This window comes from Camellia sinensis, chromosome 9 (assembly GCF_055761805.1).
Source record: "Camellia sinensis isolate YWXY chromosome 9, ASM5576180v1, whole genome shotgun sequence".
Taxonomy (NCBI): domain Eukaryota; kingdom Viridiplantae; phylum Streptophyta; class Magnoliopsida; order Ericales; family Theaceae; genus Camellia; species Camellia sinensis.
The window spans coordinates 49,595,556-49,609,470 of NC_138969.1; the positions used below are offsets into that span (position 1 = coordinate 49,595,556).

A 13,915-nucleotide genomic window follows, 5' to 3' on the forward strand; every position below is an offset into this window, starting at 1 on the left:
CAATGTTGACACACTAGGCCCTTCACTTCAAACTTCTTGCAACTACAACTCAAAAAACCATCTCTATCCTTTGCCACATTCTTATCTTTTTTTCCATCTACATCTGTTTGAATTGTGAATATGGTACTCTCACAATCATGAATAGTGCCTATAATGGACGCTTCAATGGATTGCACGTATTCATTTTGGAATTCCTCAAAAATTGTTTTGGTGTAAATATCTGCCATTTGCTTTAACATCACAGTTGGAATGGAAACCCTTGGCAATTTTTGACACAAATTATACTCGGCTTCCAATTCTTTATACCTCTTGTCATAGAGCACCCTCTCAAAATGTTTGAAAAATTCCATCAAGTTATGATCACAATTGAGATAATCCTTCAAAAATGCATTGAATGATTCGCTTAGTTGAGTAGTACTTATTCCAGCTGCCCAAGAATTCATAATATATGGCCATCCCCATTTCTCCTTCACACCAAAAGTTTGCGCCAACCAATGATTGTTGTGTGCATCATACTTATCAAGCATTTGGCCCCATTGTATTTTGAATTCTTCTTCATCATCAATTTGATGCATAAATTTTGAAAAGACACCCTTTACCCCAACATCTTGAAAGAGGGAACTCACATGCTTCACAGCATTTTGCATCAAATGCCATGTACAAAGTCGGTGGTTTGTACTAGGCATGACAATTGGAATGGCCTTAGCCATCGCAGCATCTTGATCGGTGAAAATAGTTTATGGAGCTTTGTTTGACATTGCCTCCAAAAAAATCTGAAATAACCATGTGAATGATTTGGCAGTCTCATCATACATCAACGCTGCACCGAATACAACAGTTTCTCGATGATGATTAAATCCAACAAAGGTTCCAAAAGGTCTATGTTCATTATTTAATTTGTAAGTAGTGTCAAAGGTCACTACGTCACCAAATTGAGCATAGTCTATTATCATTTGTGCATCCGCCCAAAATATGTTACTTATTTGCTCTTCACAATCTAATTGGACTGCATAATAAAAGGATAGATTTTCTAAACTTTTCTTACGAAAGTATTGCAACACACTACCCGCTTCTCCATATTCCAAATCTTTTTGTCTCTTCGATCTCAAGTAATTTTTTTGGTCCAATTTGGTGAAGCCAAGTGATGCTCTTCCACTAGATTCCCTACCAAATAGCTCATAAGCAGACCTAAGAGGAATTCCAGATTCTGAAGCCAATTCTACTTCAATTGCTTGGGTGGTAGATATTTTTCTTTGGGATGGCAACATATGAATGCACTCTTGAGGCACAAGATCATGATTGTGATGTTCAACAAAATCAATGGCAACATATTTTCCTAAATTTCTATCTAACTTGATACTAAATCGAGCACCACAACCACACCTCACCTCTTGTCTCGGAAATTTTACTAGTGGATCTCGCTTGTCAATACCCCGAGTTCCCTCTTTGTAACATACAAAAGTCTGTGAAGTTATTTCCTTAGTATGTTTGTTCTTGTGTGCATATAGCTTCTTAATACTAAAGCCCACCTTTCCGCCATAGGTATTGTAAAAATCATATGCAGCTTGTTTAGAGTCAAATGACATGCCCAATTTCGGCTTCCAACCAGAATTAGCCAACTCATTAACTACATTATTTTCTTCGATTACCTGCAATTCAATTTATAGGTTCAATGAATTAATTTATATTACTTCGATCTATGACTTGGATTTTTTTGGAAAGATATGTCAGTTTTTTGGATAGGTATGCCAGTGTTTAGATTTTTTTTTTTTTTTTTAAATGATCATAAGTTCAAATCAAAGTTAAAAAATTACAAGTTTCTACATCCTTTCAAATGAATGGACAACTTGAATCTAAAGGAAGACAATAAAATGTTTTGAGCATAATGCACTAGGGAATTGACTGCTTACATGTGCTGCCCAACTTCTTTTTTTTTTTTTTTTTTTTTCAGTAGTTACAATACCTACCTATCATTCATCATATAGGCATTAATAAATTTGATGTGCTAGGTATACTTACAGTTCATCTACTCATGTCACTTGTACTAGTTTTCAAGCTAAAGATGGGGAAAAATAAAGATAATAACAAAGAATAAGGCTCAACAATTATACTTTTTTATCTTATTCAGCATTGACTTAATTTCTTTATGCAAGCATATCAGTAGTTTGAGGCATTAGGCAGCTATCAGCAGATTTAGGTAGGTGATACACAATTTTTTTATAAAAGAATTAGCAAGACCATATTTTTGAAACCATTTTCAAAGAAGATTCAGACTCCATGCAGCTTCCACTAGTAAACAGAGGAATGCAAACACAGATTACAGCATAGATCACAAACACAGAGACTGAAATAGATAAAAAATATATCTAAATCCTTAACAAACTCATCTAAATTATAAATAAAAATTATATCTAAAAATTAGTAATTTCTGAATTAACAAAATCCTTAATTATATATAAATCCTTAATTATATATAAAAATTAATATAGAGAAATGTATAGAGAAAAATTAATATATACAAATTAATTATAGCACTGGTATATTTGTAATGTCTACAAATACAGAGAGATTGAAATAAAGAAATAGACTGAAATATTTCTAATGTCTGCAAATACATGTATATATTGATTATCCAAACAAAATGTAAATATAGAGACTGAAATATACATATATACATAACACAGAGACTGAAATATACCTCGTCACAGCCGGACTCGCGTCCCTCTGCCAACCTCTCTCCATTACCGTCGCCTCTGTCCACCATCATTCTCAGTCTTCGCAGATGGTGCCGAGCCCCTCTCCGTTCTCCAGCGCCTCTCTTCTCTCTCTCTCTCTATCCAGCTGCGTGGTTAGGGCAAAACAGAGGAGAGAGGGACAAAGATGAAGCCAAAATAAGGGTTCAAAGTTCAGGCGGGAAATTCGAATTTTGGGAACAAAAAAATTAAAAAAAAAAAAACCAACTAAATAAAACGACGTTGTTTTTGCACTACAAAACGACGTCGTTTTGTAGTGCTGCTGGGAGTGTTGCAGGAAAGAGCGGCCGAAGATCTGAACTCCTTTTTATTACCTACATGTTTGCGTATATAGAAGCGTAATTGCATAAGTCTCAAGTTAAAATAGTCAAAATATAAAAAAATTAATCTACATTTCAAAGGAAGACTTTTTACTAGCTGTAGAAAATTGTTACTTCCTGTTGTCTATTTTGATAATTGAGTTAAAAATTAATTTTTTATTTTTTTCAGTCACATTATTTTATTATTATATATATATACATATTTTTAAAAAAACTAAGAAATTAGATTTTCTAATCTATTTCTCAAAATAGGCCAGTTCAAACGATTTGTGATTAAAAGTATAAATCAAATGGTGGATTGGTAAATCGTGATTTTCAACAAAATGACAGATTGAAAAATATTTTTAACTAATGATCAAGTATTTACATAATATATAATACTAATATATATAATATTTTTCATTTAAATAACACAAACTAATTTTATATCATCTTTTATATATATATAATTATTAATTTATGTGTGGGTGAAAATCTGACCACACTGCCCGTTTAGTGATCTGCTGGAGAGCACAGGTAGAATAGATGGCTTTAGCAACCTGTAACAGAAAGGAAAAGCTCCGGCGGTGGTTCTTCCACCCGGGGGCACTCCGACAATCAAGTCAGTATATCTCTCAAAGATAATCAAGTGCTAAACTGAATACTCAAAACACAAAATACATACCTTAGACCCATGGGGGTGCCTCTCTTTTATAATATACTCAATCCAAGTCCCACTAGAAGTATGACTTCTATGAACTCCAATTTACTGTTTACTCTGGACTCTATAAGAGATAAAGATAAAACTCCCTAAGAGCTTTATCCTTATCTTGGTTAAGTCCCCTCTTTGCCTTAGGACTCTTGTCCCTTATCTCGGATTCCGATATCTTCGGAGATAACCTCGGCTTATCCGAGATCATCTCGGCTTAACTACCAGGACATGTGGCTCCTCGGCTGACACGTCGGCGTCACCATGCCATGTGTTGGAATTCAGAAAATACGTCCCCACAACTGCCCCCTAGGTTCTATTACCTCGGCATTCTGAGGTGATGGAACCTATTCCGATATTTTGTCACCTTTTTTCTGAGTAATGGCTCAAAAACTGATTTAGCCAAGATTATCTACTTTCAGCCGACGTGTTCTTTTCGGAGAACAAGGCTCCGATCGTACATCCCCACGCGTATGAGCTGTCATGCATATCTAACCGTTTCTTTCACGTGTTTTGTCTTCATTGGAGCGTGTCGGTGACGCGCCTGGAAGCTGTCTATTCGTTCGTCTGCACCGTCTGACGCGTGCGTTGCCCTAGGCGTAATGATTGCCCTATTTTTGCCACCGTTTCACGTTTTTGACAAAACTTTTCCTTTGCCTCTATTTTTCCTTCACTTTTTCATTCTGTCTTCTTGCTCTTTCTCTCTCTGAAAGCTCCTTCTTCTCCGAATCTGCCATCGCTTTAATCTCTCTTCTGGAACTGCTCTTAATCCCTCATTCTTGCGAAGCCTTCTTTGTTGTTGCAACCAATTTCTGAGCTCGGCGAACATTGCCCCGGCTTCACTTGTTCCGGTAAGATTCATTCCCTTCAATGTTAATTTCTCTTTCTGTGCTTTTGTCTGCCTGTTGCCATTACTGATTTTGTTCGAAGCCTTGGATTTATTTGTATCTTGAATTTGTGGTTATACCTTGAACTTCTATACTTTTTCACCATTCTCTTTGCCAATGTTCTTGATTCTCTTTTTTTCTGTATCTCTATTGTTTCTGAGAGCTATACCTCTGTTCTTGAATCTGAAACTTCGTCTTTGTTTTTTTTTTTTTTTTTTTTTTTTTTTTTTTTCATCTGCCCCAGATCTGTTCCTTCAATCTTGATCTTTATAATTCTTAGGTTTGGGATTTGTGCGTAGAACCTTCAAATTTAGGGAAAACTGAAATAAGCCTTATCAGCCATTTCTTAGATTTTTACCGAAGTTCTTGTAACCTTTCCTAAAAACGCCCATCTTCTGAAACATATTTTAAATTGACATAATGGGTATGTGGAGGCATAGGGTAAATACCCCAACAAAACTTGAATACTTTAGGCAGGAATTCTCTATCCCAGCCGATGTTCATCTTAAACTAGCTGGGGACAGTGATACCATCATGCCCACAGACCATACGATGCCCTTCCCTATAGTAGCTTTCACCGAATGTGGACTTCGACTTCCACTTGATCCCCTGTTTCGCGAAGTTCTTTACTTCTATAGGCTGAACCCCATGCAACTTACTATCAATTCCTATAGGGTGATTAACGGTATTATAGCCTTAGCTAGGCAAGAGAACCTTAGAATTACCCTGGCCGACCTTCAATACTGCTATACCATGTGCCCTCTTGACCTGAAGGATAGGGGTTTCGTCTATTACCTTAAACCGAGATCTACTCAGTACAAAATCGTAGCCGACCTCCCAGACTCCAACAAGGGGGCTGGAGATGATTTCCTCATTGCTTTTGGAAATTGGGAATTTGGCCCAGATGAAGATGTCCACCTCTACCCTCTTCCTCGAACAATTACAGAGGGCAAGAGTAAGAGCCCTGAGTCAACACTTAGTTGTTTTTATTTAAGTCTTTAATATTTTTTTTTCCTAACGTCTGTTTCTTTGTCCTGCAGATCTTCGTCAGCCACCAAAAAATTTTCGTCAATCCTTCTTCCCAGGAACAGATCTAAAAACACTCCTTAACCTTCCAATCCACAAACGAAAAGCCCCACTGTTACTAAACTTCATCCCTACATACAAATCCACTTTACCCGACGTCCCAAGAAAAAGGAAGAAGAGTCTTTCTCCACCCACAGCCACGACCCTAACTGCTTCCACATCCCGAACAGATCAAGAGTCCACATCTGACCCAGCCGATCTTCCATCAACCTCGGCCCCCTACTTAATACCAATTCCTGAACGTAAACGTCGACGAAGGCTTGTAAAGACTACCGAGATGGTTCGTCCAAGGCCTGTCGTTCAAGACCTTCTCGCCGATCTTCCAACTGACGCCGAAGCCGTACCAACGCAATCAATGCTCCCACCCAAACCAAAGAGAGTAAAAAAGGCTCAGCCTAAGGCCAAGGCTACAGATGCCGAAGCTGAGGATGCTGTGCCTATTTCAAAGCTGGCAGAAAGCAAAAAATCAACCTCTGTTTCCACCAAGAGGTCAGCTGAGGGTCAACCCTCAGGGTCTACTCAATCAAAGAGGCCAAGGTCATCGTCTGCGACAACCTCGGCTTCAAAGAAGCCCGACGTCCCCTGGGCCCCTGATCTATCCCTGGAGGATAGGCCCATTATGGCTAGTGAAAGTGCTGACGACATTAACGTTGGTGTCGCCCTCAGCACTGCTCTTCTCCTTCCGAATGACTTGGAGCGAAATGCTAAGATTAGTGAGTATGAGAATTACGCTCTCATGCTCCAACACTCCGTCCAAGTGAGTATTTCTGTTTGTACTTGTGATTTTTTCTTCCGTTCTTTACTGAGAGTACTGTCTCACATTTCTGTTTTTCTGCAGGCCATTCAGCATGCCCATTCATTTTCAATGCAATCTTTTGAAAATCGTCAAAGGTTGGTTGATATGAAAAGGGAAGCATCTTCCATGAAGAGAGAGATAAAGTCCCTTGAAGCAAAAATGAAAAAACTGGAGGATCAAGCCGAGGCTGCAACTAAAGTTCAAACTTTAGCTCTTGAGAAAGCCGAAGTTGCTGAGGCCGTTAGAAAAGTTGCCGAGGCCGAGAAAAGAGAGGCCGAGGTTCAGAAGGCCCAAGTGAAGAAAGAACTCCAGCAAGCTCTGGCCACCAAAGAGGCCGAAATCAAAGAGGCCGATGAAAAGGCCTACGCCCAAGGTATGGCCGACGTCGCAGAAGATTATAAGCTTCAAGTCAGGCAGGCATGCAACAGGGGATTTTCCCTAGGTTGGATGTCCCTGATAAAGAAGCTTGATCTCCCTGTTGACTCGCCCCTTCGGAATGCTGATGCCATCCCTTTGCCATTTCCTCCACCTCCACCTGAAGGTGGATCAGAATCTGATGCTGATGCTGAGGATGAAGATAAAGAGGACAACGAAGAAGCCTTGGTGAGAAAACCCAAGGATGCCGTCGTAGCCAAGTCCCCTCCTCCTGCTGAGCAGGTTATGGACTTAACCTTGGATGAGGAGGGTGATGAGGCCAAGGAGGCAACTAGGGAAACTGCTACTGGGGAGCTATCGTCCAATCTTCTCCTGATAGAAAGAAGTGTTGAGGAATCATTAGCAGAGATTGATGCCGAGATACAAGCGGAAAAAGTGGCCGACGAGGTTCCACCAGAATCGTCCGAGGTCCCAGTCCCTGCAGTGGCTAACATTGAAGAAGCTTGACAAAATTGCCTTTTGTATTTTTTCCTTCTTTTTCTGTACTTTGCACTTTTGTACTTTTCTTAATTTCTGGACAATGCAAAACTTCTTCTTATGACCGACGTGGTTTTTTAATATGTAATTGCAACTGTTCTTTTCTATGGATGTTTTAATCTTGTGATGTTCTGTTGACTGGTTTCTGCATAGTCTTGTATTTAGAAGTTCTTTGCATGCTTCGTCATGTTGCTTCCTTTGTGCAATCTTCTCGGGGTGACATACCTCGGGTATAACTATAAAATTTAAACTTCGGCAAGATACCGTCCTGCAAACTTTTTATGAATTTCAACAAGTATAGAACATATATTTCGGAATGTAAACTTTGCAAGCTTCTTCTTAAGTTTCAACAAGTATTAAATGGTAATCTTAGTCTTACCTACTTGTAAATTGCTACAAATTTCAACAAGTAATGAACAATATACTTAGCCTTTATTTTAACCTGTAACTTTCTGTATACCTCAGCGGGTGATCATATGTCGGCTTAACATAAACTTGTAAATTGCTATAAATTTCAACAAGTGTTAAGCATCTTCCCTAGGGTTTAAACAACCCATATATTGCTATGAGAACTTAAGCAATAACCTCGGCCTATCTTCGACTTGTAAATTGCTACAAATTTCAACAAGTGAAGATAAGGAATCAGCTTAATTCCAACTTGTAAATTGCTACAAATTTCAACAAGTGAATTAAGGAATAATCTCGACTTAACTTCAACTTGTAAATTGCTACAAATTTCAACAAGTGAAGATAAGGAATCAGCTTAATTCCAACTTGTAAATTGCTACAAATTTCAACAAGTGAATTAAGGAATAATCTCGGCTTAACTTCAACTTGTAAATTGCTACAAATTTCAACAAGTGAAGATAAGGAATCAGCTTAATTCCAACTTGTAAATTGCTACAAATTTCAACAAGTGAATTAAGGAATAACATCGGCTTAACTTCAACTTGTAAATGGCTTAACTTCAACTTGTAAATTGCTACAAATTTCAACAAGTGAAGATAAGGAATTAGCTTAATTCCAACTTGTAAATTGCTACAAATTTTAACAAGTGAATTAAGGAATAATCTCGGCTTAACTTCAACTTGTAAATTGCTACAAATTTCAACAAGTGAAGATAAGGAATCAGCTTAATTCCAACTTGTAAATTGCTACAAATTTCAACAAGTGAATTAAGGAATAACATCGGCTTAACTTCATGAGTTTGATATGTCTTCAATAAACATCCATGCATAACTTTATCAATCATAAATGTTGAAAGGATTCTGAAAAGACTTTATTGATGATATCGGCCAAACAATGATGTTTATCTAATGATAGAAAAATTTCAAATTACAAGTATTCCAAGGTCTGTGCAATGCTTTGCCCTCATTGTCCTCAAGCCGATATGCTCCATTGCCTAATACTGAAGTAATTATGTAGGGTCCTTCCCAGTTTGGGCCAAGCTTGCCCTCCCTGGGATCCTTCTTGTTCCCGACGACTTTTCTTAGGACTAGGTCGCCAACTTGAAAATCTCTTGGATTAACCTTCTTGTTGTAAGCTCTGGCAAGCTGTTGCTGGTATACTGCGAGCTGAATTGCAGCTTTCTCTCTTCGTTCTTCCAATAAATCCAGGTCTCGGGCTAAGAGTATATCATTGGTGCCATTCTCTACTCCCTGGGTTCTGATCCCTGGGATGCCGATCTCTAATGGGATGACTGCTTCTGTGCCATAGGCCATGGCAAAGGGGGATTCTCCTGTTGATCTTCTCGGCGTAGTCCGATATGCCCAAAGTACGTTGGGCAACTCGTCCACCCACTTTCCTTTTGCTGTCTGGAGCCTTTTCTTTATTCCATCCAGGATTACTTTGTTGGATGCCTCTGCTTGCCCATTGCTTTGAGGAAAACTTGGTGTTGAGAAATAATTCTTGATCTTGAATTTTGCACAAAAGTTTTTGATAAGTTTGCTGTCGAACTGTGTTCCGTTGTCAGCAACTATTGCTCTTGGAATCCCAAATCTTGTGATAATGTTTCTCCATATAAAATTCTTGACGTCCACATCTCGGATTTTGGCAAGAGGTTCTGCCTCTATCCATTTTGTAAAGTAGTCTGTTGCTACCAGCAAGTATTTTCTCTGCCCAGTTGCCTGGGGAAGTTGTCCAACCAGATCCATGCTCCATTGGGCAAACGGCCAAGGGCTGGATACTGTGTTTAGGTCGGCAGCTGGCTGATGTATCAAAGGTGCAAACTTTTGACATTGTTCACACTTCTTTACATAGGCTTCGGCATCCTTTTGCATGTAGGGCCACCAATACCCCTGGGTAATGGCCCTGTGGGCTAACGATCTGCCCCCAGCATGGCTTCCACAAATTCCTTCATGAATCTCGTAAAGAAAATCTTCAACCTGCAAAGGGTGTACGCACCTTAAAAGTGGTCCAGTGAACGACCTCCTGTAGAGATGGCATAGCAGATCGGTCTCAAAGGTGGATTATAAATTTTAAAATTTAATCTATAGTTAGCGATAGAACGGTGCAAATCAGTGCAATTTTAACAAATTTGACGATGTTTTGTATAGCCCTACTTTATACCCTCACTTTTTTCATTTGTTATTACCAAAAAAAAATACTTTAAATGAAATTCTTAAAACACATATAGATGTAATTGGAACACCTATCTCACAATTACACTTACTCATCAAATCAAAACATGATAAAAATTTTAGGAGGACCCATCTTCATCGCACCCACACACTTCAAAATCTTCATAAAACCTACGCAACCACATACTCCGCAAGTTTCTCCAGCAACAACTCTTGGATTAGTTCACACTTCTCCAGTTCGATCAGTATCAATGAGTGAAACTTTTTTTGATAATCCCAATATCATAAAACGAATGGAGCATCACAATATCAGTTTCGATGAGGTTCGCAGCTTGGAGTAAGTTAACCTTGTAATAGTGAGTTTTTTCAAACACAGAGAAAAATAATCAGTGTATTTGGTTTGAGTTTTCTGCATTAAGTTTTTTGAAAATTGAGTTTTTTGGTTTTCGTATTCTTTTGTTTTTAGTAAATATTTTTTAAATGTTAAATATTTTTTTTACTTTTTTAGATGCACCTTAGTTAGATGTATCTAAAAAGTAAAAAAATTGTGAAAAAATATTTTAAAAAATTAATAAATACATAAAAATACAAAAAAAAATGTATTGAATTCTTGTATTTTTTTTTTTTTGTATTTTTGGTATTTAGTGAATTTTTAAAAGATTTTTTTACCATTTTTTTACTTTTTAGGTGTATTTATGTTAGGTGTGTCTAAAAAGTAAAAAAATTGCTTAAAATATTAAAAAAATTCAATAAAAATAAAAAAAACACGGAAAATAAGAAAGTAGAATTTTCTGAAAAGTGTTTTCTGAAAAATGAAAACAAGCCAGCTGATACTCCTTCCATCCCAAAATATTAGTCCCTTATTCTATTTTTCATTATTCTAAAATATTTGTCCATTTTCAAACATCAATGATCAAAATAAAATGAATTTCTTATTTTGTCATTTTTTTAAAATTCATTAACATTATTAATATACATAAAAAGTATAATTTTGACAATTGATGTTCCCAAAAAAAAGTTGTGCTATTTTAATTTTAAACTAAAGGGTAGTTTTAAAATTTTAATATTTTTGAAATGTAATAATTGTATTATAAAAAAAAGAAATTAGGATGTGTTTGGGTGGAGTTCAAATCATGACTCCACACCCATATTTGAGTGTGATGGTTGGATACAATTTTCAAAAATTAATTTCACTCTTACTTTTGAAAACTCATTCCAGGATTTTGAATTTTAAAATTTGGCCTACCTTGGTTGTCCAGCCGATCGACCGGAACAATGCTATTTTTGTTTTGGCAATTGTCACCTGTTATTTTTTATATTTTAAATAAAAAATATTTCACAATTTTTAAATTTTTTTTAAAGTTTTGAATAGAATTTTAAGTTGTGTATTTGATTATGAGTTGTAAGTTTTTGAATCAAATATCATATGTCACATCAAAAATTCAAAACTCATGACTAAATAAATTTTTCACACTCAAATCATAATTTTAAAACTCACAAACTCAAAATACAACTATATTCTCAAATCACAATTCTAAAACTGTACCAAACGCTACCTTAGATTTCCCAAAAGAGACCAATATTTTGGGACAGATGGAGTAATAATAACGGTTCGATATTTTTTCAATACTGAACTCCCGAACATAAACATAGGGCCGAATTAGAGGTAGTAAATCGACAAGGTCTAACCAAACTAATTCCATTTGTTTGAAAGTTCAATATCGAACAAAGCTTGAAATAACTCATTTGGAAAGTGACTATTTTAATTGATTTTTTGACTTTTTACTAAAAAATGTGCGAAAAAATAATGAGAGCAATATGACATCTTATAGTGACTTTTTGACTATATTAGCCAAATGCCAAACAAGGCCTTAATTTGGTCCCTTGAAATTGGAAGAACATAATACAAAATACCAACAAAAATAAACAAAATCATACTCGTCAATGGTGAGATCAGCTGTGAAAGAAGATCGTTGGCGAGAGAGCTCATCAATAGTCCAATCGTCGGCACTAGTGCTTAATTTTCAAAGAAGTTTTGGAAGGGGGTAGAGTGCTAGGGTTTTGAGAGAGGTGGGACTATTAGGATTTTAGGAGGTTGTAGGGTTTTTAGGAGATTGTTGTGCTAATGGTAAGGATGTACATTTTGGTGGGTGTAGTGTTTTGTATAAAGGATAGTTTTGATATTATGTGAGGACATTTTTTCTCTCTCTAGAATGAGAGCTCTCTCTGCCTTTTGGTAGCTGCGTAGGGTTTTCCTTTGGTGTGACCCTCATCTGTTTCTTTTCCCTGTGCTTGTGGGTGTTTTGTAGTGCTCCGATATCCTTTTGAGGGAGTTTGGTAGGTGTATGGAGGCTTTTGAGCTGCCGGAGGTCACAGATGAGTGCGAGGATGTCTCGCATCGGTGTTTGGTGGGGAAGATCATCACCCCAAAAATCTTGAACAAACCAGTCGTGTCAAATATTCTTCTTGCTGCTTGGAAGGCATGGGCTGGGGTTGTCATTACACCTTGGAAGGAGAATGTCTTTCTCTTCCAGTTTGAAGATTTGGAGGACCGTTTGAGGGTTCTCCAGGAGGCCCCTTGGTCTGTGATGGGAAGTCTGTTGGTTCTTCAGCCACTTCCTTTCGGGAAGGCTATTGACAAGTTGGAGTTCCGTTGGAGCCCTTTCTGGGTCTAGGTTCATGGCCTCTCTATTGACAAAATGACTCGCACTCATGGAGAGGTCATCGGTAATCGGATTGGTCGGCTAGTGAAGATTGAGTCTCTCAGATGGATTGCTCCTTCACCGTAGCTTTTTGCGACTACGCGTTGAGGTAGACGTGTCTAAACCTCTGTTACAGGGATTCATTTTGTATCGGCGAGATAGCTCGGGGCCAACCGGTGATGGACTCAAGGTCTACTACAAGTATGAGAGATCATTTGATTTTTGTTATGATTGCGGGCGTATTGGGCATGATAAGCTGGCCTGTAAATTTGTCTCAAGGGAGGAGGGTCTCCACTCTGGTTATGGCCCCAATCTAAGAACAGGGCCTGCTAAAAGCTTGAGTGGGCATCACAGCTCAGGGTGGAGACCTACGGAGGAGTTGCGACCTGGTAGGGATAAGCCGGAACCACCTCTGCCTATTCCAATCAGCTGTATGGCAGAGCGTCGTCAAGGGGCAGTTAGGGACGAGGCGAGTGGCTCTGCAACGCCCTCTCCTCACCAGCTGGCAGTGAACGTGGGGTTACGTTCTGTACGATCTTGCGGAGTGGATTTGGGGGCAATTGATCCTTTGCAGTCGGAGGCTCCACGACCACGTCCATGCTCACCTGCTGTAGCTCAGGAATTATCTTCAGAATGGGGTCCATTTTTGCATGCTTCTAGATTGGTGAGTGGATTGGACCCTCTTTGTAATTCTAATATTGGGCCACCTATTATAGAGGGCGAGGCCCATATTTCTTTGAACCCAACATTGGAGGAGTCCGACCTGCCACTTCCAGTCCCTTATTTTGTCACTGAGCCCATTGAAAGTCTACCTCTTATATCCCAAGCCATGGGGACCACGACCCATCCTGCTATTAGAGTGCAAGAACTTAGCACCAGCTCTAGCCCTGAAAGAACTGGGGCTAGTGCACCCAGTATAGATTTAAGTATTTCCACAGTTTTTAATACCCTCTCATTGAAAAAGCCTCTGGGTGAGGAGGAGTTTTGTGATCCAGTGGTAAAGAAAAAATTTAAAGGGGCTGTTAAGGAGTTGGAAGATGATGCTAGGGCGTCACTAGCACTTTGTGTTTCTGCTCCCAAACCAAAGGCATGGGTTCTGGCCCGGAGAGGTCGTTGACCGAGACAGAATTCCCTGGTGGATATATAAGTTTAGACTTTGACGAATGTAGCTACTCTCAACTCAGGGGGTACC

At 38.3% G+C, this 13,915-nt stretch overlaps 1 protein-coding gene across 1 annotated transcript; it reads right to left on the reverse strand.

The window, feature by feature from the left end:
* Positions 1-737: 737 nt before the first annotated feature.
* LOC114320181 (protein FAR1-RELATED SEQUENCE 5-like) lies at positions 738-2,764 on the reverse strand. Its single transcript, XM_082888982.1, has 2 exons — positions 2,699-2,764; positions 738-1,649 (listed from the first exon to the last, which is right to left on the reverse strand). Exons 1-2 carry the CDS (start codon positions 2,762-2,764, stop codon positions 738-740), a joined length of 978 nt encoding a protein of 325 aa, XP_082745108.1.
* Between the last annotated feature and the right edge of the window lie 11,151 nt (positions 2,765-13,915).

Bases quoted from the DNA above. Each gene is read 5' to 3' on its own strand.
- LOC114320181 (XM_082888982.1), bottom strand. From the start codon at position 2,764: ATGGTGGACAGAGGCGACGGTAATGGAGAGAGGTTGGCAGAGGGACGC. The intron at 1,650-2,698 runs GTATATTTCAGT...ATTGAATTGCAG, and splicing joins GCGAGTCCGGCTGTGACGAG to GTAATCGAAGAAAATAATGT.